Below are 26,586 nucleotides of genomic sequence, written 5' to 3'. Positions count from 1 at the left end.
CTTCGTCGATATTGTTCCAGGTCGAGGGACCCGCAAGCAGTGGCGGTGGACGCCCTGGTGACTCCGTGGGTTTTCCAGTCGGTGTACGTGTTTCCACCACTCCCACTCATTCCAAGAGTGCTAAAGCTCATAAGGAGAACAAGGGGTCAAGCAATCCTCATTGCTCCAGACTGGCCAAGAAGGTCTTAGTACGTGGATCTACTGCTAGAAGAGCCTCTTCCTCTTCGGGAGGACCTGCTGCAGCAGGGGCCGTTCGCCTTTCAGGACTTACTGCGGCTGCAATTGACGGCATGGAGGTTGAACGCCAGATACTAGCTCGGAAGGGCATTCCGAACAACGTTATTCCTACCCTGATACAGGCTAGGAAAGGAGTTACGTCTAAACATTACCATCGTATTCGGAAAAAATATGTATCTTAGTGTGAGTCCAAGAAGTTTCCTACGGTGTAGTTTCAACTGGGACATTTTCTCCTCTTCCTGCAAGCAGGTGTGGATATGGGCCTGAGGTTGGGATCCATAAAGGTCCAAATTTCGTCCCTATCCATTTTCTTCCAGAAACAGTTGGCTGCCCTCCCTGAGGTTCAGACTTTTTTGAGGGGATTTCTGCACATTCAACCTCCCTTTGTGCCGCCTACGGCGCCCTGGGATCTTAACGTGCTGTTGCAGTTCCTCTAGTCGGCCTGGTTTGAGCTTCTGCAGGATATTGAGGTCAAGTTTCTCACGTGGACGGCTGTCACTTTGTTGGCCTTAGCTTCTGCTAGACGTGTGTCGGCGTTGGGGGCTTTGTCCTGTAGAAGCCCTTACTTGATCTTCCATGAAGATAGGGCTGAGCTTCGGACACGTCAGCAGTTTCTTCCGAAGGTTGTGTCGGCATTTCATATCAACCAACCTATTGTGGTGCCAGTTGCGACTGATTCCTCAATTTCATCAAAGTCCTTCGATGTTGTAAGGGCTTTAAAAATCTTTGTGAGGAGGACTTATCGTCACAGGAAATCAGACTCTGTTTGTCCTATATGATCCCAAGAGACTTGGGTGTCCTGCTTCTAAGCAGACAATCTCTCGCTGGATCAGGTTCACTATCCAGCATGCGTAATCTACGGCAAGATTTACTTGTCCTACATCGGTTAAGGCCCACTCTACTCGTCAGGTGGGTTATTCCTGGGCGGCTGCCCGGGGTGTCTTGGCTTTACAGCTTTGCCGAGCGGCTACTTGGTCTGGGTCGGACACGTTTGCCAGTTCTACAAGTTCGATACTTTGGCCACTGAGGACCTTAAGTTTGGTCAGTCAGTTCTGCAGGAGCCTCCGCGCTCTCCCTCCTGTTCTGGGAGCTTTGGTACATCCCCATGGTACTAATGTGGACCCCAGCATCCTCTAGGACGTAACAGAAAATAGGATTTTGGTTACCTACCGGTAAATTCTTTTCTCGTAGTCCGTAGAAAATGGTGGGCGCCCGCTCAGCACTTTGTTTTCCTGCTATCGTTTTTGGTTCAGTACGACTTCGTTTTAGTTGAATACTGCATTGTTGCTTGGTAAGTAATGTTTCAGCGGTTGCTGAGTTTCAAGCTGGTTAGCTTGATGTGCCTTATGTATGTGATCTGGTGTGAATCTCGCCACTATCTGTGTAAAATCCTTCTCTCGAAGATGTGCGTCTCCTCTGGCACATTTTCTAAACTGAGTCTGATAGGAGGGGCATAGAGGGAGGAGCCAGCCCACACTCTGAAACTCTTAAAGTGCCAATGGCTCCTGGTGGACCTGTCCTATACCCCATGGTACTAATGTGGACCCCAGCATCCTCTACGGACTACGAGAAAAGGATTTATCGGTAGGTAACCAAAATCCTATTATCTCACACTAATTCCCTCCAAAGAGAAGGCAGGACCAGCACTCAGGGTGATCAGCCGAGTATATTTGTTGAAGGTGCATCATGGACAAAGTGTACAAAACAGCAGACGAGGCCCAACAGCCTGTTGCAAACTGCTCCAGTGCGGTTTTCATCAGGGGCGAAAACTGTACTGGAACTGTTGGGCCTCTGCTTCCATTTTGTACACTTTGTTCATGATGGAACTTCAATAAATCTACTCTTTGCTGATTATCATGAGTGCTGGTCCTACATTCTTCTCTAAAGAGGGGGTGAGTGCGATTACTCCTTGTTTATATATGCCATTCATATATGCTACAGCTAAACCACATTGTGACAACCTATTATGTGATTTTAGATCAGCTGGAAAAGACAAGAAAGCAATTCAGGCTTCAATTCGACGCAATAAAGAAACAAATACAGTTCTGGCACGGCTGAACAGTGAATTACAGCAACAGTTAAAGGTAACCCCACTAGCAATCACTTATTTGTGTACCCCTGACACTGGGTTACCAATTCAGTTAGCCATCGGCTCCTTCCGCGGGTTACATTACCATACACTTTGGTAGATATTTTCATCCTGCGAATTGCGCAATTTTACAGGGTGACCTTGGAGGAATTAAATCCAGAAAAGTGGAAAATAAGATTGAATAACAGCATAGAAGGGTTGTAGTACGGTATGCCGGCGCTTGGGCTCCCGGCGACCAGCATACCGGCACTGGGAGCCCGACCGCCGGCATACCGACAGCGTTGCGAGCACTAAGGAGCCCCTTGCGGGCTCGCCACGCTGCGGGAACGGTGGCGCGCTACGTGCGCCACACTATTTTATTCTCCCTCCAGGGGGGTCGTGGACCCCCACGAGGGAGAATAGCTGTCGGTATGCCGGGTGTCGGGATTCCGGCGCCGGTATAATGTGCGCCGGGATACCGACATTCGGCATACTGAAGACCACCCCATAGAAGTTTATTTGCGGCCATAGGCAAAGTATTTTAGGTTCTTAAGTTGTCAAATGGCTGATTTTTACCTTTTTTTCTTAACAGTGGGAAAAATTATAGTAAGCAAGTGTTTTTCACCAAATGAAAACATCTAGATTATTTTGGGGTACAGAAAAATGTCTGTAGTATGATTCTTAATTGTTTTAACCCTTTATGACTTTGTCCATTTAAATGGACCGTATTAAAAAAATTATTGTGTAGACTGTATTGTAATGACTTGCCATTCAAATCCCATATCCATTTAAATGTCCGAAAATACTGTGAACATTTCCTGGCAGATGCTCAAAATATTGAATTAGAACGTATCGCAATGTTTTCATGTACCACCTACTATGCTGTGTTTATTTAAAAAACAAAAATGACCAAACCATACTATCTTTTGTTACTTAGGGCCTCATTTGCCTACTTTACCAGTGTCATCACTGGGATACATCAGAAACATGCAATGGGCAATATTAAAAAATAAATAAAAATACTACTTACTCTCATCTGTAAGTTCAAAAACTAATATTCCATCAATGCAACACCCCAGAGTATATGTCACATTCAACCATTGGTTAATCTTTCTAGAGAAAATATATGAAAAATGACATGTTGTTATTGGCATATTATTTCTCCGGCAGCAAGGCTGGAGAACACTGGACCATGGGGATTACAGGTTTGGGATGGAGTTGGTACTTTAACTTTAAAACGTAAGCTCCTCTCCCATGCAACCCCTTAATTTCTGTTTTCATAAGGTGTCTAACAAAGTAGGTTATTTAAAAAAAAATACATATAGGTATCTGTGCGCTACTCAGTGAGTGCAGCAGCTGGCCTTCGCCCACTGAATTTCAGCTGCGGCAGAATTGGGGGTTGCTGAGGGCAGAGACTCTCCACAGCACTTCAGTCTCACTAGAAACTTCCTGGACCCGGGGTCGTGATCGTATTGTCCCTTTTAGAGGGTGCCAGACGGCGGCTTTACTGGGGCAGCTCCATTACAAGCATTGCGCCAGCCTTGGACAGCCTGATTGTAAGGGCATGCCAAGTAGCACTTGAGGAACGAGAGTGCAGCTAACCTAGTCAGCTGTGTAGGAGTCCCTCAGAAAGCCTTTCTCCCGCTCTCTTCTCTACTGGATGCATGGACAGCTGGGGCAGGTCTGGTATCCAGAAGAAAAAAACAACACAATTTCATATTTCATAATGAATGGTTCATCATAGATCACAAAATGTAACCAGAAAAGAAAGCGCGTAAGAGAAGCCCACAAAAAAAATTATACACACACACACACACACACACACACACACGCACATTCCAAACTGGAATAAATTCATTTCTGCAGCAGGATACATTGGTTTCCACAGGAAAACATCTGGGTGTAGAGTGGATCTTGATCCAGAGGCACCAACAGGCTAAAGCTTTAGGCTGTCCCAGGATGCATTGGGGCCTCCTCTATAACCCCGCCTCCACACACTGAGAACTCTCTTTCGAGTTGGTACCTGCAGCAGCAGGTCACCTAACAGGAGGGCTGCTTTGGGCAGCCCTGAAAAAGCTTTCTAAGATAATTTCTTCTCTGGGCTGCCAGCACTGTATGAAGAAAAAAAAGTATACTGACACACAGATCTCTAGGCAGGTCCATACATCATCTAAATACAATTGCAGCCCAAATCCAATCCAGATAGGTAGCAAAAATAGTTAATTTCTGGAAAAGGCTGGTGCTGCTCCCTGAGAGTAGAATACGGAGACTGAAAAATTACCACGAAAGAACGCCACTAGACTCTCCTATATCGGGGCACTCGTGTATTTAAATTAGTGATGAGCGGATTCGGTTTTACTCGGTTTTACTCTGTTCTCAAAACGGCATCTTATTGGCTATCCAAAACACGTGACATCCGTGAGCCAATAAGATGCAGTTTTGAGAACCGAGTAAAACCGAATCCGCTCATCACTAATTTAAACAAATAATATCCAAATCACAGTGGACAAAAAAAGGGGGGCATAAAACGTAACTTTTATTAACAATCATCATATAAAATTGAGTAGTTCAACTTCCAATCACTAAAAGGCGAAATATAAACAAACAAGACATACACACATTTAACACATCATGGTTGGACTGGCTACGGCTCCTCGGATCTTCACCAAGGTCATGACCGTGATGACGGCCCATCTCCGTCACCAGGGGGTCAGAATCCTGCCGTATCTGGACGACCTGCTGATTCTGGCAAATTCCCACAATGTCCTCCTCAGTCATCTGCAACTGACTGTAACTTCAAGCCCACGGGTGGCTTATCAATAGGAAGAAGTCCTCGCTGGTCCCAGCTCAGAGCATGGTGCTCCTTTGGGCACTCCTGGACACACAGTCTATGGCTGTTTCTGTCTCCAGAAAAGGTCCTGAAGCTTCAGGACAGGATAAGATGCTTCCTTTGTCGCCCCAGAGTGTCGATACACTCAGCGATGCAAGTACTTGGCCTGATGGTGTCGGCATTCAACATGGTAGAGTATGCTCAATTTAATTTCTGCTCAATACAGAGGTTAATCCTTTTCAAATGGGACAGCCTACCTCATCGGATCAGCTATCAGATGATCACTTTGACTTTGGAGGGTCGTCTGTCACTGACCTGGTGGCTACAGGACCAGCGATTTAAGCAGGGGCCGTCCCTTCTGGATCCCCGACTGGGTCCTGCTAACAACAGATGCCAGTCTGAGGGAATGGGGTGTGATGTTGGAGCAGCACTCGTTTCAGGGTCGCTGGACCAAGGAGGAATCAGTCCTCCCAATAAACATTCTGGAGTTGAGAGCGGTGTTCAATGCATTATCTCTCGCCCTGCCTCTGGTACAGAACAGGCCTGTTCAAGTATGGTCAGACATCGCCACCATGGTGGCATACACAAACCATCACATCAAAGCGGCACTCAGCCGCATGCCAATGATGGAAGTGTCAAAAATCCTTTGTTGGGCGGAACGCTATCTGCCAGCCATATCGGCAGTGTTCGCTTCCCAGTTTAGGAAGCCCGGAATGGACTTCCTCAGTCACCAGGACGTGCATGCCAAAGAGTGGAGTCTTCATCCGGACGTCTTTCAACTCCTAGTGGATACATGGGGCCTACTGGACGTAGACCTCATGGCGTCTCGACACAATCACAAAGTTCCGGTCTTTGGGTCAAGTACCAGGGATGCTCAAGCAGCGTTAGTGGATGCACTGGCGGTACCGTGGAACTTTCGGTTGCCCTATGTGTTCCCTCCAGTGTCACTCCTGCCCAGAGTACTACGGAAGTTCAAACAAGAAGGAGGAATACTACTTCTAGTCGCTCCAGCGTAGCCTCAAAGGTATTGGTTCTTTAGACCTGCAGGGTCTATCGGCAGAGAATCCCCTTCTACTTCCTCAGAGCCCGGACCTTCTCGTACAGAGCCCTTGTCTCTACCGAGACTGGCTTTGACGGCGTGGCTCTTGAAGCCTCGCTCCTGAAGTCCAAAGGATTTTACGAGACAGTTATCCAGACTATGTTGAAAACCCACAAACCGGAATCTGCCCGGATTTATTACATGGTCTGGATTTCTTACTTCACCTGGTGTGCTGATAAGAATTATGATGCCTAATGATTCAGAACGTCCAGAATCCTGGGTTTTCTGCAACGAGGCCTTGACCTAGGTCTTTGTCTGGCCTCCCTCAGGGTTCACATATCTGCCTTGTCAGTATGGTTTCAGCGAAAAATTGCATCTATACCTTGTCGTTCATACTTTCACTCAGGGTGTACTATGAATTCAGCCTCCCTATGTCCCTCCTGTGTCTCCGTGGGATCTGTCTGTGGTACTGAATGCCCTGCAAGAGTCTCCATTTAAACCTCTTGAGCCGGTGGACCTGAAATGGCTCAAGGCCAAGGTCCTGTTCTTGCTGGCTATTGTCTCTGCAAGAAGGGTGTCAGACTTGGGCGCTTTGTCCCGTCGTCCGTACTTTCTGATATTCCACTGTAACAGTGCTAAGAACTCGACTTGGTTATTTACCTAAGGTGGTGTCATCTTTTCACCTTAACCAAGAGATTGTGGTTCCGGCCTTTATCTCTTCAGATGTGTCCTCCAACGAGTGGTCTTTGGATTTGGCAAGAGTTCTCTGTGTGTGTGTGTGTGTGTGTGTGTGTGTGTGTGTGTGTGTGTGTGTGTGTGTGTGTGTGTGGATGGATGGATAGATATAGAGAGAGAGGACTGACTCTATCAGGATGTCAGATACCCTTTTCTCCGGCAGGGTTCACAGGATAACATTGGGATATGATGACGCAACACTGGTATTACACTAATTGGTCAAATCTTTCGGCCTCCCAGCATTATGCAACGGTCCCATCCATATATCCCTGCCTCCTGGCTTAGGCAAATCAGTTTTTTGTTTGGTGTGGCAGGAGCCGGAACAACAAAGTTTCCGCATACGGGTCAAGAACAAAGGATCCCAGAGCGACCTTTGTGGATGACCTATCGGTGAGATGGGACTTTCGTCTGGCTTAGGTGTTTCCACCAATCACCCCGTGACCCAGGGGGATGTGAAAGTAATGGTGTCGTGATACTTTTAACTCCAGCTATTAAAGCCCATTCTACTCAGGCTGTTGGACCTTCTTGGGCGTCCGCAGAACAGTCGTGCAAGGCGGCTACGTGGTCTTCAGTGAACACGTTTATTGGGTTCTATGCCTTTGATACTTCCGCCTCCTAGGATGCTTCCTTTGGACGCAGGGTTCTCATACCCACTAAGGCGCATCCCCTCCCTTGAGGAATTGCTTTGGGACATCCCTGATGTTTTCTTGAGGAAATCAGTGTATCCTGCTGCAGAAAAGGAGTGTTATGGTAGACTTCTTTGGGTTTGTATGGCATTAGCCGCTAGTGCCTTCTCCTGTCGTGAGAATGTGGTTCTATGTGACACCTGCCTTCTCTCTTGCCGGCTCCTGCATTGGACTAGTTAACGAAACTAAGCTCTCAGTGCCTGGAGGCGGGGTTATAGAGGAGGCCCCAGTGCATCCTAGGACAGCGTAAAGCTATAGCCTGTTAGTGCCTCTGGATCAAGATATACTCTACACCCAAATGTTTTCCTGTGGAACCAATGTACCTCACAGAGTGTAAACCATGGTAAGTCTACCATAACACTCCTTTTTTTTTTTCCCCCTCAAAATTCTCCAAACAATACCCCATAATGACAACGTGATGAAAGTTTCAGATTTTTGCTAAAAAAAATTTAAATAATAAACTAAGACATCACATGTACATAAGTTTCCACAGCCTTTGCCATGAAGCTCAAAATTGAGCTCAAGTGCATCCTGTTTTCACTGATCATCCTGGAGATGTTCCTACAGCTTAATTGGAGTCCACCTGTAGTAAATTCCGTTAATTGGACATGAAGGTCCCAATGAGCACAATGGCCTCCATCATCCGTAAATGGAAGAAGTTCGCAACCACCAGGACTCTTCCTAGAGCTAGCTGGCTGTCTAAACTGAGTGATCAGGGGAGAAGGGCCCTAGTCAGGGAGGTGACCAAGAACCCGATGGTCACTCTGTCAGAGCTACAGCATTCCTGTGTGGGGAGAGGAGAACCTTTCAGAAGGACAACCATCTCTGCAGCATTCCGCCAGTCAGGCCTGTATGGTAGAGTGGCCAGACGGAAGCCACTCCTTTGTAAAAAGCACATGGCAGCCCGCCTGGAGTTTGCCAAAATGGACCTGAAGGACTCTCAGACCATGAGAAACAAAATTCTCTGATTCTGATGAGCCAAAGATTGAACTCTTTAGCATGAATGCCAGTCGTCATGTTTGGAGTAAACCAGGCACTGCTCATCATCATAGGCCAATACCATCCCTACAGTGAAGCATGGTGGTTGCCGCATCATGCTGTGTGGATGTTTTTCAGGGCAAGAACTGGGAGACTAGTCCGGATAGAGGGAAAGGTGAATGCAGCAATGTACAGAGACATCCTGGATGAAAACCTGCTCCAGAGCGCTCTTGACCTCAGACTGGGGCGACTGTTCATCTTTCAGCAGGACAACGAACCTAAGCACAGCACACTGCCAAGATATCAAAGGAGTGGCTTCAGGACAACTCTGTGAATGCCCTTGAGTGGCCCAGCCAGAGCCCAGACTTGAATCCAAACAACATCAGAATTTGCTGAAAAGTTTATTGCTGCAAACAGATTTGAAATAGCAGTTATGGTTCAAATGTTAAAACACTTTTTTTGTTGGAATTACAGGCTGAACTATTCTCCAATAAAGGACATTCATTTAATGTGTTCAACATGTTGTCCCTCTTGGTCAACACAAATTCGAAGGCCAAAACCATTTTTGAGATTGTCTAGTCAGTAGCACTTTTTGGACGACCACTCCGTGACTTGTCTGCCACAGTCCCAGTTTCTCAGGATTTGGAAATTAGGCACCTGACAGTGTTATGTGAAATTAGAGGTCTTTCTGTGTGCCGGTTGTTAAAATCTGCAGCCATGACACGGAAACTTCGTTCTCCAGACATAAAAAATTACCTAAATTCTCTCCTCCTTTGTCAAAGCCATCTTCTTCAGTTACCTGCAACAAAAAGTGTTGTGACTTTTGAACCGGAACTGCTATTTCAAATCTGTTTGCAGCGTTACACAACCCTCTTTCCAATTGAAAAAAACTAACTTAGAATCAAGATGGGAGATTCAAGATGGTGCCCATGTTCGGTACATACCATAAAAGATAGCACACCTCACCCATACCTTACTGGAGTATTCAGTTTTCCCATTTCAAATCATAATCTCACATTTTTGGGTCCCCTACTGAGATAGTGTATATATATATATATATATAGTTATGTGCACATATTAATATATTATATAGATATATAATATACATATATATGTGTCAGTATCTCAGTAGGGGAACCAGAAATTTGTGATTTTGGATAAGGGATACTCAACCTGTAATATATATAATCTGCAGGTCTCTCCTCAATTCCTCTCCTCTCCAGCTGTTATACCCCCAGGAAAGCTAAGTATCTGTATTTTTTATCTATTTTTGCCTCTGTTAATCTGGGGATTTGTGCAGTTTCTCAGTGACCTGTATATTTATTTCCTATATCTAGGCTATTGCAATAACTTTTCCCTGGGATTTTCAACTAGCGTATCTGTTTCCCCCAACCCCATTGTTGCCTCGGATTCTCAAGCACATCAAGGATCAAATGGGTGACTGTATCCTAGTTGCTTCAGACTTGCCAAGCTGTTCGTGGTATACTGACATTCTCAAAATGTCAGTAGGACCGTTTCTACACGAGGACCTTCCTCTGCTGGCTTTAACGGCCTGGCTTTTGAGATTGAGCATTTGAAGGCTGAAGGTATTTCTGTCTTGGCAGCCCGTACTGGATCCAGTCTTTAGGTTGACTGCACTTAGGTGGACATTCATTTGGTCGACCACTATTGGTTGACATGCATTAGGTCGACATGGAAAAAGGTCAATGAGTTTTTCAAATTTGTTTCCATTTTTTGGACGTTTTTATACTTTACTATCCACGCGGACTACGATTGGGAATAGTAACTAACATGGCGAGGGGACACGGTGCACTAATTGGGGTTCCCAGTCACATTACTATGAAAACTACGCCCAAAAAATGGGGGGGGGGGGGGGGGGGAGGAATCATGTCGACCTTGTTCACGTCGACATAATTCGGGTGTCAACCTAGTCACTGTCGACCAATAGTGGTCACCTTAATGACTGTCACCCTACTTGCTGTCGACCCTATGAGCCACACCCGTCCGTACTATGTTGCGAGTCAGGAAACCGGTTTCGTCACACAATGACCACAGAGTATGGATAATCTACATCTCATACCTCCCAAGTTTTGCCTTTCATTTTGGCTTTCACATCCCCTGAAGGGAAGTTCAACTTCCTTCATGGGGTTTAGAGTCAGATTTAAAGCTTAATTCAGAAAGTACAGATTTCAGCCCTGTCAGTTTATTTCCAGTGGTCTTTGTCTCCCTTCTTCCAGAGGTATGCACCTTTTTACACGGTGTGGTGTGTATTCAACCTCTCTTTCATCCCACTGTAACACAGTGGGATTTTGATGTGATCCTATCGACTTTCAAGCAGGCTCAATTTGAACCAGCAGATCTTAAGTTCATTACCTGGAAGCTGGTCTTCCTCTTGCTTGGTGTGTTTCCAATTTTAGGGGCTTTATCTTGCAAGCTGCCCTTTCTCGTAATCCATGACGATAGAGCGATTCTCTATCAAACTCAGTCATGCCAGGTTCCTACATTCTAGCCAAAGGTGGTTTCTGCTTTCCACTTAAATCAGGAAACTGTCTCTTCAGTGTTTCCTCATTCAACGACCTCCTGGGACCGGTGTGATTTGACACTGCAAAACGTAATCCATGCTCTGCGGATTTACTTGTACAAGACTTCTGTCCACTGCACAGATTATCATTGTTCTTTACAACATAAATCTAGTTGGCTGGCTATAAAGCAGACCAGTGTCATCACTCAAGCCTATTGTAGTGTGGGGCGACCGGCACCAGACCGGGTGTCTGCGATTTCCACTAGAGCAGTGGCGACGTCCTGAGAAGGGAGACAGCAGAACCTGGTTCTCTGTCCACTGGTCTACTCGTTTTTACCATTTTTATGTTTTTGTCTTCGGCAACACCCACTTTGGGCGTACAGCTCTTCGGTCAGACAGCCGGAGTGTTCTCCACCTGGTGATGGCTGTTTAATGTCCAATGGTCCAGTGTCCAGAGCCTTGCTGTCAGAGAAAAGAAGATTTTTGATCACTTACTGTATCATTGAATCCTTTTCTATTGTGCAGGCTGGGGGACACTGTTCCCTCCCTCATGCTTAGTGGTGCAGGGTTTTGGTTCTTGACCATCTTTTCCATACTGGCTTGTTTTATTTTTTTTAACAGTTTTCACTGGGTTACTGCTATTAAAGTAGTACTGGAGTTCCAGGGTTACTGCTATTTACCGGACTCTCTTGAAGTAGTACTGGAGTTCCAGGGTTACTGCTATTTACCGGACTCTCTTAAAGTAGTACTGGAGTTCCAGGGTTACTGCTATTTACCGAACTCTCTTAAAGTAGTACTGGAGTTCCAGGGTTACTGCTATTTACCGAACTCTCTTAAAGTAGTACTGGAGTTCCAGGGGGAAAGAGCTTACTTTTTAAAGTTAGTATTTAGTGCCAGCTCCAGCCCCAACCTGCAATCCCATGGTCCAGTGTCCCACAGCTTACGAGAATAGGATACAATGGTAAGTGACCAAAAATCCTCATTTTACCTTTAAATATTTTTTCCCCTTCACCTACTCTGGTGCTGTGAAAACTAAAATGTACAGTAACTTCTAGTAAGATCTACATTAACGTAACACAGATTTCTAAACGAATAAGAAAGTTGCAGCCACATGTTTTTGAGAATTGTAACCTGTGTATTTACTAAGCCTTGGATAGAGATAAATCCGACAGAGATAAAATCCCAGCCAATCGGCTCCTAACTGTCATTTTTCAAACTCAACCTGTGACATGGCAGTTAGGAGCCGATTGGCTGGGATTTTATCTCCATCGGATTTATCTCCATTCAAGGCTTAGTAATTAGATCCCTTAGCCTATTGTAGTGTCTGCCATTACCAATATACACATGTAGCCTCTATTATATTGGTATAATGCTGGACTTTAAACTGAACTTACAACATACACAACTTTTTATGTTTCTATATTTTGTCTTGGAGTCATTCAGTAATGGTTTTACATTAGATCAGTGAATAAGATTAGAAATAATCATTTTATGTACCTTGAGGCAGTGAGAAGTAAAGCAAATCTTTGAGAGAGTAATGAACATGCCAAAATAAGACGACATCTCACTAGTATAGAAGCTCTGCAACACTGGAAACCCCTTCATATTAAATTACATACAGATGTGTCCTCTTACAGCTAGCCTCAATATGACATATTGCACGAGATGCATGTCATGTGTGAGCTGCTAGGTTTGTGCTAATCTTCTAGCGCTGGCTGCTACCCAAAAATGTGTCAGTTCGAATTAAAAAAAAGCCGAACTGAGATGAGGGACCTGAGAGGAGGAGACGAGGGAGAGCCGCGGGCAGACGGGGGACAGCAGCGCGTCAGCACAGCGCTGCAGGAGGATGTGGCACAGCTGCCGTGAGGTCTGGCGGCTGTGCCACATCCTCCTGCAGCGCTGCTGTCCCCCGTCTGCCCGCGGCTGTCACCTGTCTGTCCGCGGCTCTCCCCCCTCTCCGGTCCCTCATCTAAATTCAACTTTTTTAAAGTCAAATTGAGATGGGCATTGAATAGCCCTTGTCGGATCCATTCCGACAAATGCATGTCTGAATGCATCAGACCTCAATTGAATATACCCCTAAGTCTGTGTCTGTATAGTCACACTTCGTATACAGATTCAGAGACTTGGTTGCATATACAAATTAATTAGCACAGAATCCTGGTCAAATCGCATTGTGACTAATATGCATTTGTGGGTAAAACAACACAACAAGACATCTGGCACTGGAGTTTCTCTGGACCTGGCTCACAGAGATGGGCTGTTGGTTTCATATCCAGCAACAATGAGTGAGCACACATCTGTATTTAACCATTTTAGAATGAATCTAATAATTTAATGTGCGAATACTATTTTATTTTGTTTTAGGATGTTCTTGAAGAAAGGATATCTTTGGAAGTTCAACTGGAACAACTGCGGCCATTTTCCCACCTTTAAACAAATGGTCCCTATCTGAGAATAGGCCTCCCTGCTCTATAACAGCCCCAGATTTCCAGTCCAGCACTACAGCGATGATGTGCCTCTGTTCCTTTGCCATGTTCCCATGACTGCACACTAGTTCAGAGAACTGATAACCGTCTGACCTATGCCAACCCTAAGCCTCCCTTACAGTGTCTCCTAGCATGCACATAATGCTCCATATATGTGTATGGGACACCACAAGATGCTTTAAGTCTTATTTTATAATATGGTGCAAAGACCACGTGCTGTAACCCATTGCAATCAATCAGATCTTATGCTTTAAGCAATCTACTTCAATTTAGACAATGGAAATAAATATTTTGTAGCCCACAGTGACCAGAGACATTTGCACTATGTTACTAAATACACCTGATAGAATCAGTCATATATACACTTAATCGTGTGCAATGAATTGTATTCACTTCAACGAGCTTAGAGAAACTGCTGTAGATTGTTTTTATCAATCCTGATGGGAAATCCTCTATTTTGTACATTGATGTCTGTGCACCAAACACATTACTACCCTAATGTATATTCTACAGAACACATGGTTTTGATCCATTAGTGTATTAAAACCTACTAACTTCAGAACAGTACCCAATAGTATAAACTTTCATAGTGCATAAAATAAATGAATATTAAAGTGATTTGCCAATCATTGCCATTCTCTACATGAGTTTTAAACTAGCATTTGTATCCTCCTACTCTGTGTTTGCACGTCAGAAGTATGAACTTGAACAATCCCCTCACCCGTGCATATGGAAAGTATGTTTTATTTTTTTGTTTTGTTTTTTTGAGACGGGGGGGGGTGTTATTTTCCCCTTTTCACCCATTTTTGTTTTATGACAAATCCGTTTTTCCCAAAGCAGTATGTTTCTGGGTTATTTCCACCTTGCCTGAAGGCCTTACTCTTTTGACATAGACAGGCTTTACTAATAGCAACAAACTCCCTGAGTGTATCCTGCTCTTCAGACTGATGTACTGTAATAGGGTTTTGTTCTATATTGTATGATAAACACCTTTTGATCTCATATGTAAATTTGCATTGAAAGCTGACTAAGAGCAATTATTGTATTTAATAGCTTATTCTGGCTGTGGGATCATAGATGTTACAGTGCATGGATCTATCTCCGCAGAATCAGAACTAGCAAAAGTGTGATTTTTACACCAATAAAACAGCACAATATTTTAACCCTTCTGACCTTTTTCCTTTCTGTCCGCAGCGTATACTTACAGCATTTCTGCTGATCCTTCTATAGGATCTGTGCTCAGTATTCATTAGGAGTGGAGGCTGTTCTTAAAGTATGACAATAATCACTTTGTGCATTTACTACCATGACACCATCTCATGCACTCTGGTACTGTACATGTATTTCTCTGGCTTTACAGCCATAACGCATATCTTCAAATGTTATATAATTTAAAAAAAAAAATCAAATTCAGCTCGACAGTTTCTAAACATGTCTTCATGCACATTATCTTCTTAAGGTGACCAAAAAATATTATTAGGTTACCGTATTGTTTATTTGATGAAATCCTGTAAAACCCATCAAAACATAACAACGGATGGAAGGAGGTTGACATGCTGAAGTTACTTAACATGCAGTCTGCGCTCAGAGGGATTTTTGGGTGTGTAGAAGTATTTTGGATCCATCAAACGCTGGGTTGTTAATTATTGTGCCCAGCATTACTGTGTTATGTTTCCTCCTCTGTCTTCTCTGTTCTCTCATTTCTGTCCCTCATTTTTACCTCATCACCTCTACCGGTATCTACTCTCCATTCTTGCGCTTATATACTCCTCATAGCAGTGTGTGATGGAAAGCACATTGCATTACTGGAACTTTACACGTTACATTTTGATTTCTTTATTCATACACACTTCACACTTTTTTAGCTTCAGAAGTTGCAAAAAGTAATTTTCAACAGATCACCTTCAGCAGTAGCTGCTAGGTTTTTCTTAAACAGGATCTGAAAATGTATGCATGTTCCCCAATGGTAACTTAATATTAATAAAAACAGTTGCATTAGGACATTACTGCGGTGCAAAAATAACTCCCAAGATATGAAAATTCCCAAAACTTCACACAGGATGAAGTGGGCAAATTTGAAGTCGATCAATCTGTTGCACTTGATGCGATATATTGCGTCACCCCTATATCGCATAAAGTGCAACAGATTGATCGACTTCAAAAATCATGTCGTCAAAAATCTGTATCTTACAATGGTGACTTGTATCATGTGCTAGTCTTCTAACAGTAGTTTTTTGTGAAATTAAATCTTGTTTTAAATTATACTTTTGAACTTGAGATGAACTGTATTGGTTGTACTCTGGAAGATATGTTATAAGGAGATGAGAATCACATCAGTCCTCTAATAGGTAATCATTTTATTCTGACTGTTAACTAAGTAAGATTGACAATCCATCCTAGTAGGTGTTCAGTTTATTAGGCGCTCCCCAGAAAAACTTTTTTTTACTGGCTTTTCTATCACTGTCTCAGCTGGCAAGGGGCATATTTTGGGCATAGCGGGTAATTAGTTAATTTATATCAAAGAAGATTCTATCTAATCAGAGCTAGTGCATTATAGGTACCCAGTCTGAATCCCCTTCATGCGGCCAAAAGAGCAGTGCCAAAATACAGACGCCGGATCCCTGACAGCTGGCATCCCGAACGTAAGTATGTAGGGCACTGATAGTGTTATGCTGCGGGGAAGGTTAGGGTTAGGATGCGGGGTGTGGTGGGGTGGCAGCAGTATCACACCCATATAGATGGATGGAGACATATGTATAAAATGGTGAGAGAAGGCTGTACTTGCCACTGTTCAGTTTTGTTTCAAGATGCCATACTGCAAGCTGTAGTTAAAAGCTATATATATGTATATGTGTGTGTGTGTGTGTGTGTGTGTGTGTGGGTTTTGTTTTTGTTAATATATGCATGTGTGTGTGTATGTATATATATATATATATATATATATATATATATTCATTCTCATATTTGTGTGTTAGTTTTGGGCTCTATTTATTACAATCCATATATTTAATGCAGAGAAATAATTTTCACCTAAATTTGCAACATGAAAATGTAAATTTTCTCACAAATTTAGCATTGTGCTCTTGTCTGATGAAGAGCTGAAAGCCATCACTCTGCTGCCGGGTTTTCTGCAAGTACTGCATGTGCAGCCGTTGTCCAGTGCATTTAGCATTGGGAGTAGCTGCAGAGGGATCCAGAAGATCCTGCTTCAAAAAGAGTCTACGCTTCAGTAGCCCATAAGCTAGATGGCGTTACAGTAGCCAAGCTTAGGGGGGCTATTGTTGTTTTTACAGTACCAAGCTTAGTAAATCTGACAGCAGCCCTCTTAAACACCTATGCTTTGCAGTCAGAAATGGAAGAACCATGGCAGATGTTTCCTGATAAATAGGACACTTGATATCCAATCAAAATCCATTGTCCCTTGAGTGCCGCATTTACCTATTGGTTGTGTAGTAGGCCTTTTCCTGAAATCCTTGTTTTATGGGGTACCTACAAATATTAAGTATCCCCTGATTGTATATATTGGGGAGTGCAGCAGATATCTGCTGAGATCACCCACTTCTCTTACGTCCTGGAGGATGCTGGGGTCCACAGTACCATGGGGTATAGACTGGTCCACTAGGAGCCATTGGCAGTTTGACAGTGTGTGCTGGCTCCTCCCTCTATGCCCCTCCTACCAGACTCAGTTTAGAAAATGTGCCCGGAGGAGCCGGTCACAGCTAGGGGAGCTCTACAGAGCTTCTTTAGAAAAAGTTTATTTTTAGAGTTTATTATTTTACAGGGAGGCTGCTGGCAACAGCCTCCCTGCTTCGTGAGACTAAGGGGAGAGTAGTGTCCGCCCTGCGGGGTCTGAGCCACTATCTCCGCTGACAGGACACTGAGGTACTGAAGGGATCGAACGTTCCCCGCCACAGGGGATCGCTCACCCCGGCAACATGCCGCCAGGCCCTTTCAGAGCCAGAAGATCAGTGGCGAGTCAATCACCCCACCCCCCAAGCAAGCGGAGAGCCGGTGTGAAGATGGCGGCAACAGGGTATGGAGCGCAGTTCTAACTGCGCTCTAGGGCTCAGGGGGCGCCCGGAGCCAGCGCCTACACCCTACACTGACCTCTAAAGCCTGTCAGGGTCCCGGGATCGCTGCCAGCATGAATCCTCAGGCCAGTATAATCTTCTGAAGAGCGGGAAGACCGCGCCATTATGGGGGCGGAGCTTCTCAGAGCAGACTCAGCATCGTTCAGCGCCATTTTCCTACCTACAGAAACGCTGTCAGTAAAGTGCAGTCCCTCCAGAGCAACTCCAGCTATCTCTTACGGTACCAGGGGGTTGTAGAAGGTGCACAGTCAGCGCTGGTTGGGGTCTCCCTATACCTTGAAAGCGCTGTGTGTGGGTTGGCTCCAATCTCTGTCTCTCTCTTGTCATTCTTCGGGGTGAAACTCTGTGTATCCTCCCCTGTGTGTGTGGAGTGTTTGGGGGGGGTCTCCTTTTAGCTATGTCCAGCATGTGTCATATGCTGCAGAGGATATGTCCTCTCAGGATGATCTCATTCCATGTAATCAGGATTGCACTGTTTTAGCGCAGATACCAGCAAGGGAGCCTGAATGGTTATCCTCTATCAAATTCTCAGATTTCTACTAGGGTTGCACAAAATGAATCTGCAACTCAGGTTTTACAGACCTCTATAGCAGTTTGGTCTGGTTCTGTTACCTAAGTGCCCCCCTCTGTAGGTTCCCACAAACGTGCTCTTGCCCAGATTATGCAAGATGACCCGGATACCGATTCTGACACAGACGGTGATGGGGACATGCTCAGGGGGGCCACATCTCTTGCTAAAGGGGTGCAATTGATGATAGAGGCTATCATGGATGTGTTGAATATTGCTGATACAACACCTGAGCAGGTTGAGGAGGCTTACTTCACTGATAAAAGGAAAGCCTCGCTAACCTTCCCTGCGTCCAAAGAATTAAATGCTATTTTTGAAAAAGCATGGGAAAACCCGGAGAAAAATTCCAGATCCCTAGAAGAGTTCTGGTTGCATTCCCCTTCCCTGAGGAGGATAGAAAGAAATGGGAAAACCCACCCATAGTGGACGCGTCTGTATCCAGACTCTCAAAAAAGGTGGTTTTACCTGTCCCTGGATCTACCGCCTTAAAGGATCCGGCTGATCGCAAAATTGATACTACGCTCAAATCCATATACACGGCTTCAGGGGCTATACTACGTCCTACTATTGCTTGTGCATGGATTTCCAAAGCTATAGTAAAGTGGTCAGGAACATTACTTGAGGATTTGGATACAATATATAAAAGTGACGTTGAATTGTTTTTATTTTATACTGATTCTGCAGGATTTAATGTGGAATCCATGAAAGTCCTGGGTTCAATGGCTGCAGGAATATCTTCCATGTCTGTCTCGGCTCGCCGAGGCCTGTGGCTGCGCCAGTGGTCTGCAGACGCGGAATCCAGGAGAGGTGTGGAGACCCTACCCTACACAGGTCAGGCTCTCTTTGGGGAAGTGTTAGATGCGTGGATCTCTACGGCTACAGCGGGTAAGTCTCACCTTTTCTTCCCTCAGCTGCACCTGCTACGAAGAAACCTTTTTCTTTGGCTACATCACAGTCCTTTCAGGTTGCTAAAACAAGAAAGGCCAAACCATCCAACACCTTCTTTAGAGGAGGTCGACCAAAATCCAAGAAACCTGCTGCTGCAGGTTCCCAGGAACAGAAGCCTGCTTCAGGTACGCCAAAGTCCTCAGCATGATGGTGGACCGCGCGGGCTGGAGGTAGGACCAGTGGGGGCGAGACTCAGACATTTCAGTCATGTGTGGGTGTCGTCTGGCCTGGAGCCCTGGGTTCAAGATATTGTGTCCCAGGGGTACCGGCTGGAGTTTCAAGATCTCCCTCCTCACCGGTTCTTCAAACCAGCTTTGCCGGCAGACAGGGCTACCCTACAGGGAGCCAACCATAAGTTGGTGGAGGCACAGGTTATTGTACCAGTTCCTCCCCAGATGCAAAACAAGGGTTACTATTCGAACCTTTTTGTGGTACCGAAACCGGATGGTTCGGTTGGGCCCGTTCTGAACTTAAAATCACTAAACCCCTTTCTGAGGGAGTTCATGTTCAAAATGGAGTCTCTAAGGGCGGTGATATCAGGTCTGGAGGAGGGGTAATTCCTGGTATCCCTGGATATCGAGGATGTGTACCTCCACATTCCGATTTGGTTGCTGCATCAAGCTTACCTCCGATTCGCACTGATGGACTGTCATTTTCAATTCCAGGCCCTGCCATTTGGCCTCTCCACAGCACCGAGGGTATTCACCAAGGTGATGGCGGAAATTATGGCTCTATTCCGCAGACAGGGGGTGAACCTAATTCTATATCTGGACGATCTGCTGATAAAGGCATCGTCCAAGGAGAAGCTGTTACAGTCCATAGCTCTCACGACCCAGCTTCTCAGGGAACATGGTTGGATCCTGAATCTTCTAAATTCACATTTAGAACCTACCAGGAGGTTGTCATTTCTGGGAATGATCCTCGACACGGAAGTGCAGAGGGTTTTTCTTCCAGAGGAAAAAGCGTTGGTGATACATACAATGGTTCGGGATGTCCTGAAGCCAGCCCGGGTGTCAGTTCATCAGTGCATTCACCTTCTGGGAAAGATAGTGGCCTCTTACGAGGCTCTGCAGTTTGGGAGATTTCATGCTCTGTCCCTCCAACTGGATCTCCTGGACAAATAGTCGGTATCTCATCTACACATGCACCAGAGAATACGTCTGTCGCCAAAGGCAAGGATCTCACTCCTCTGGTGGCTGCAATTGCCTCACCTTCTGGAGGGCCGCAGGTTCGGGATTCAGGACTGGATCCTTCTAACCACGGATGGAAGTCTCCGGGGCTGGGGCGCAGTCACTCAAGGGGAAACCTTCCAAGGAAGGTAGTCAAGTCTGGAAGCTGGCCTGTCGATAAACATTCTGGAACTAAGAGCTTTCTGCAACGGTCTAATCCAAGCGGCCCATCTTATGAGACATCGAGCCATTCAAGTGCAGTCGGACAATGTAACGACAGTGGCTTGCATATACCGACGGGGTGGAACGAAGAGCAGAGCTGCAATGTCAGAGGTACCAAGAATCATCCTCTGGGCAGAAAAACACGCGTTGGCGCTGTCAGCAATCTTCATTCCGTCAGTAGACAACTGGGAAGCAGACTTCCTCAGCAGAAATGATCTCCATCCAGGGGAGTGGGGACTCCATCCGGAGGTGTTCATGGAGGTAACAGATCTTTGGGGTGTACCTCAAATAGACATGATGGCCTCGCGCCTCAACAAGAAGCTTCAGCTGTATTGTTCCAGGTCGAGGGACCCACAAGCTGTGGCGGTGGACGCCCTAGTGACTCCGTGGGTGTTCCAGTCGGTGTACATGTTTCCTCCACTTCCACTCATTCCAAGAGTGCTAAAGCTCATAAGGAGAACAAGGGTTCAAGCAATCTTCATTGCTCCGGACTGGCCAAGAAGGGCTTAGTACGCAGATCTACTGCTAGAAGAGCCAAGGCCTCTTCCTCTTTGGGAGGATCTGCTGCAGCAGGGGCCGTTCGCTTATCAAGACTTACCGCGGCTATGTTTGACGGCATGGAGGTTGAACGTCAGATACTAGTTCGGAAGGGCATTCCGAACAAAGTCATTCCTACCCTGATACAGGCTAGGAAAGGAGTAACGTCTAAACATTATGATCGCATTTGGAAAAAATGTGTCTTGGTGTGAATCCAAGACAATTCCTACGGTGGAGTTTCAACTTGGACGGTTTCTCCTCTTTCTCCAAGCAGGTGTGGATATGGGCCTGAGATTAGGTTCCGTAAAGGTCCAGATTTCGGCCCTATCCATTTTCTTCCAGAAACAGTTGCCCTCCCTGAGTTTCAGACCTTTTGGAAGGGAGTTCTGCACATCCAGGCTCCCTTTGCCGCCTACGGCGCCCTGGGATCTTAACGTGATGTTGCAGTTCCTACAGTCGGACTGCTTTGAGCCTCTACAGGAGGTGGAGGTCAAGTTTCTCACGTGGAAGGCTGTCACTTTGTTGGCCTTGGCTTCTGCTAGACGTGTGTCGGACACGTGTGTCGAACACGTTCGCAAAGTTCTACAAGTTCGATACTTTGACCAAACTTCAGGTCCTCAGAGGCCAATCAGTTCTGCAGGAGCCTCTGCGCTCTCCCTCCCGTTCTGGGAGCTTTGGTACATCCCCATGGTACTAATGTGGACCCCAGCATCCTCTAGGATGTAAGAGAAAATAGGATTTTAATTACCTACCGGTAAATCCTTTTCTCGGCCATAGAGGATGCTGGGCGCCCGCCCAGCGCTTCGTGATCTTGCAGTGGTTACTTAGTTAAGTACTGCTTAGTTCTTGGTAAGTAATATTGTTCAGCCGTTGCTGATATTTCAAGCTAGTTAGCTTGGTTTGCCTTGTGTGTGAGCTGATGTGATCTCGCCACTATCTGTGTATAATCCTTCTCTCGAAGCTGTCCGTCTCCTCAGGCACAGTTTCTAGACTGAGTCTGGCAGGAGGGGCATAGAGGGAGGAGCAAGCCCACACTCTCAAACTCTTAAAGTGCCAATGGCTCCTAGTGGACCCGTCTATGCCCCATGGTACTAATGTGGACCCCAGCATCATCTACGTACTACGAGAAAAGGATTTACCAGTAGGTAATTAAAATCCTATTTTCTGTTTACAACAGCCGTCCCCATAGGTTTCTATTTAGATGGCTTGGTAAATTTGGCAGATAAGCAGCCCCCATAGATCCCCTAGATGGCGCTAGTTTACTGAGGATCCCTCCAATATTATTTCACAATTCAGGAATGGTAATTCTGACCTGATCGCATTTTCCATTAGAGGTAAGAGAAATGCAACCAGCACTTGGAGCAGATCAGATTATTGGAGCATGGAGAGCTGTACCAAATCGCATACAAAAGCCCTGTGATAGATTGCAGTGAATCTAAAATGATGTGAAAATATTGTGAAACCATCTGTTTTCACATTATTTTAGTAAAAAGCATTATTGAAAAATATACCCCTAAATGAAAATATCTTATGGGGACATCACCAGCATCAAACTATTACAGAGGTGAATATATCACATTGACACAGTGTGGACAAGTCAGAAGGTAGAGATATGTTGGAAAAAACTGCATTACTATATTAGACAGACTTTAATTAGCCGCTGTAATTAACTGCAGCTAATGGATTTGCCCCAGGCTATACTATTGTCCTCAAAAAGCTAGCACAAAAATCCTGATGTGCACCAGCGTTTTGGGAATGCAAACGCGAACAGGTTTCACTGAACCTGTGTGTTATCGCGTGGTAATGTTCTTTTCTCTTACGTCCTAGAGGATGCTGGGGACTCCGTAAGGACCATGGGGTATAGACGGGCTCCGCAGGAGACATGGGCACCTAAAAGAACTTTTAGTATGGGTGTGCACTGGCTCTTCCAGACCTCAGTTAGATCTTGTGCCCAGAGGAGATAGGGTGCATTACAGGGAGCTCTCCTGAGTTTTCTGTAAAAGAACTTTGTTAGGTTTTTTATTTTCAGGGAGCTCTGCTGGCAACAGACTCCCTGCATCGTGGGACTGAGGGGAGAGAAGCAGACCCACTTCTTAAGAGTTTAAGGGATCTGTTTCTTAGGCTACTGGACACCATTAGCTCCAGAGGGAGTCGGAACACAGGTCTCACCCTGGGGTTCGTCCCGGAGCCGCGCCGCCATCCTCCTCACAGATGCCGGAAAAAAGAAGCCGGGTGAGTAAAGAAGAAAGAAGACGTCAGGCGGCAGAAGACTTCAGATCTTCCTGAGGTAAGCGCGCAGCAGTAAGCTGCGCGCCATTGCTCCCACACTTTACACACATACAGGGCACTGATGGGTGCAGGGCGCAGGGGGGGGCGCCCTGGGCAGCAATAATCCTCGTTTGGGCATAAAATTAAGTAGTTAGGCTGCGGAGGCAGTAAACTACAGATCCCCCGCCATTTTTTTCAAATATACGAACGGGACCGAAGCCTGCCGCGCGAGGGGGCGGAGCTTGATACCTCAGCATTAACCAGCTCCATTTTCTCCACAGAGGCTGCAGAGAACGCTGGCTCCCCGGACTCTCCCCTGCTGAACATCAGAGGGCTGGAAACAAAGAGAGGGGGGCACATAATTGGCGCAGTGAGTCGGGAAAATCAGTGTATATATATATATATGATATAAAAGCGCTGTCTGGGTGTTTTCCTGGGTCAGTTTGGCGATGGTGTGTGCTGGCATACTCTCTCTCTGTCTCTCCAAAGGGCCTGCTTTAGGGAATTGTCCCCTCATAGCTATATCCCTGTGTGTGTGGGGTGTCGGTAAGTGTGGGTCGGCATGTCTGAAACTGAAGGCTTATCCAAAGAGGAGGTGGAACAGATGAGTGGTGGGTCCCAGTCGGCGGTGCCGACTCAGGATTGGATGGATATGTGGCATATGTTAAATGCTAGTGTAGCTTCACTGCATAAGAGGCTGGACAAAGCAGGTGTCGGCAGGTGGTCAATCTACGGATTGTGCCGACTCACAGGACCCGTCGGGGTCTCAGAAACGTCCATTCTCACAAATAGGGGACACAGATACCGACACGGACTCAGATTCCAGTGTCGACTATGATGAAGCAAGATTGCACCCCAGGGTGTCAAAAAGTATTCAGTGCATGATTATTGCAATAAAAGATGTTTTACATATCACTGATGAGCCCTCGGTGCCCGACACGAGGATACACATGTTTAAGGGAAAGAAACTTTCCTCCTTCCCATGAACTTAATGAGTTATGTGAAAAAGCATGGGAAACTCCAGATAAGAAGCTGCAGATTCCCAAAAGGATTCTTATGGCGTACCCTTTCTCTACACAGGACAGGGTACGTTGGGAATCCTCTCCCACAGTGGACAAAGCCTTAACACGCCTTTCCAAGAAGGTGGCGCTACCGTCCCGACACAGCGGCCCTCAAGGACCCTGCGGACCGCAGGCAAGAGACTACATTAAAGTCTATTTACACACATACTGGTACTTTGCTTAGACCGGCAATTGCGTCGGCATGGGTATGTAGTGCAGTAGCAGCTTGGACAGAGATACCCTGTCAGCTGACCTTGATACCCTAGATAGGGATACCATTTTGTTAACATTAGCTCATATTAAGGACGCTCAAAGAGACATTGGATTACTGGGTTCAAGAGCCAATGCTATGGCTATTTCGGCAAGGAGAGCCTTATGGATCCGCCAATGGACGGGGGATGCAGACTCAAAAAGGCATATGGAGGTTTTACCTTACAAAGGTGATGTATTGTTTGGGGACGCCCTCGCGAACCTGGTTTCCACAGCTACCGCGGGTAAGTCTACCTTTTTACCTTTTGTTCCCCAACAGCAAAAGAAACCTCCACAATATCAGATGCAGTCCTTTCGGTCGCATAGATCCAGAAGAGGTCGGGGCTCCTTTTTCCTCGCCAGAGGTAAGGGTAGAGGCAAGAGGACACCTGCTGCGGCTAGTTCCCAAGAGCAGAAGTCCTCCCCGGCTTCCGCTAAGTCTACCGCATGACGCTGGGGCTCCCCTGCGGGAGTCCGCACAGGTGGGGCACGCCTTCGACTATTCAGCCAAGTCTGGGTTCAGTCAGACGTGGACCCTTGGGTGATAGAAATAGTCTCCCAAGGCTACAAACTGGAATTCGAAGAGGTGCCCCCACGCCGATTTTTCAAGTCGGCCTTACCAGCTTCTACCCCAGAGCGGGAAGTAGTGCTAGCTGCAATTCAAACGCTGTGTCAACAGCGAGTGATTATCAGGGTTCCCCTGAGCCAACAGGGAAAAGGGTATTATTCAACCCTATTTGTGGTCCCGAAGCCGAATGGTTCGGTCAGGCCTATTTTAAATCTAAAATCCCTAAACTTGTACCTGAAAAGATTCAAATTCAAAATGGAATCGCTCCGAGCGGTGATAGCCTGCCTGGAAGGGGGGGATTTTATAATGTCACTGGACATAAAGGATGCTTACCTTCATGTCCCCATATATTCTCATCAGGAGTACCTGAGATTCGCAGTACAGGATTGTCATTATCAGTTTCAGACGTTGCCGTTTGGGCTTTCCACGACCCCGCGGATTTTCACCAAGATAATGGCGGAAATGATGGTGATCCTGCGCAAGCAAGGAGTCACAATTATCCCATACTTGGACGATCTCCTGATAAAAGCGAGATCAAGAGAGCAATTACTGGAGAGTGCTTCAGCAACATGGTGGATTCTCAATCTGCCAAAGTCACAGTTGGTTCCAACAACTCGACTAGCGTTCCTAGGCATGATACTGGACACGGAACAAAAGAAAGTTTTCCTCCCGTTGGAAAAAGTCCAGGACCTCCAGAACATGGTCCGAGACCTGCTAAAGCCAAAAAGAGTGTCAGTTCATCAATGCACTCGAGTAATGGGGAAAATGGTTGCAGCTTACGAGGCCATTCCCTTCGGCAGGTTCCATGCGAGGACGTTTCAATGGAATCTTCTGGACAAATGGTCCGGGTCCCATCTACAATTACATCAAAAAATAACACTGTCCCCCAGGGCCAGGGTGTCTCTTCTATGGTGGCTGCAAAGTGCTCACCACCTAGAGGGTCGCAAGTTCGGCATTCAGGACTGGGTCCTGGTAACTACGGACGCGAGCCTCCGAGGATGGGGAGCAGTCACCCAAGGAAGAAATTTTCAAGGACTGTGGTCAGACCAGGAGTCCTGTCTACACATCAACGTGTTGGAATTAAGGGCCATATACAACGGCCTTCGACAAGCAGAGAGTCTTCTTCGCAACCTACCGGTTCTGATTCAATCAGACAATGTCACAGCAGTGGCTCATGTGAACCGCCAAGGCGGGACAAGAAGCAGAGTCGCAATGGCGGAGGCCACCAGGATTCTTCGCTGGGCGGAAAATCACGTAAGCGCTCTGTCAGCTGTCTTCATTCCGGGAGTGGACAACTGGGAAGCAGACTTCCTCAGCAGACA

General features: G+C 46.0%; 1 protein-coding gene across 6 annotated transcripts in view; it reads left to right on the top strand.

The window, feature by feature from the left end:
- Nucleotides 1-14,746, top strand: part of REPS1 (RALBP1 associated Eps domain containing 1) — a 403,472-nt gene extending 388,726 nt beyond the window's left edge. For all 6 annotated transcript variants that reach the window (XM_063917447.1, XM_063917443.1, XM_063917442.1 and 3 more), the window contains 2 exons: nucleotides 2,216-2,321; nucleotides 13,462-14,746. In XM_063917447.1, coding sequence (XP_063773517.1) covers nucleotides 2,216-2,321; nucleotides 13,462-13,530 — 175 coding nt within the window. In that variant the 3' untranslated portion in view covers nucleotides 13,531-14,746. The remainder of the gene's footprint in view (nucleotides 1-2,215; nucleotides 2,322-13,461) is intronic.
- Nucleotides 14,747-26,586: the final 11,840 nt, after the last annotated feature.

Source organism: Pseudophryne corroboree, chromosome 4 (assembly GCF_028390025.1).
Source record: "Pseudophryne corroboree isolate aPseCor3 chromosome 4, aPseCor3.hap2, whole genome shotgun sequence".
Taxonomy (NCBI): Eukaryota; Metazoa; Chordata; class Amphibia; order Anura; family Myobatrachidae; genus Pseudophryne; species Pseudophryne corroboree.
This window is presented reverse-complemented; position numbering and strand designations above follow the sequence as displayed.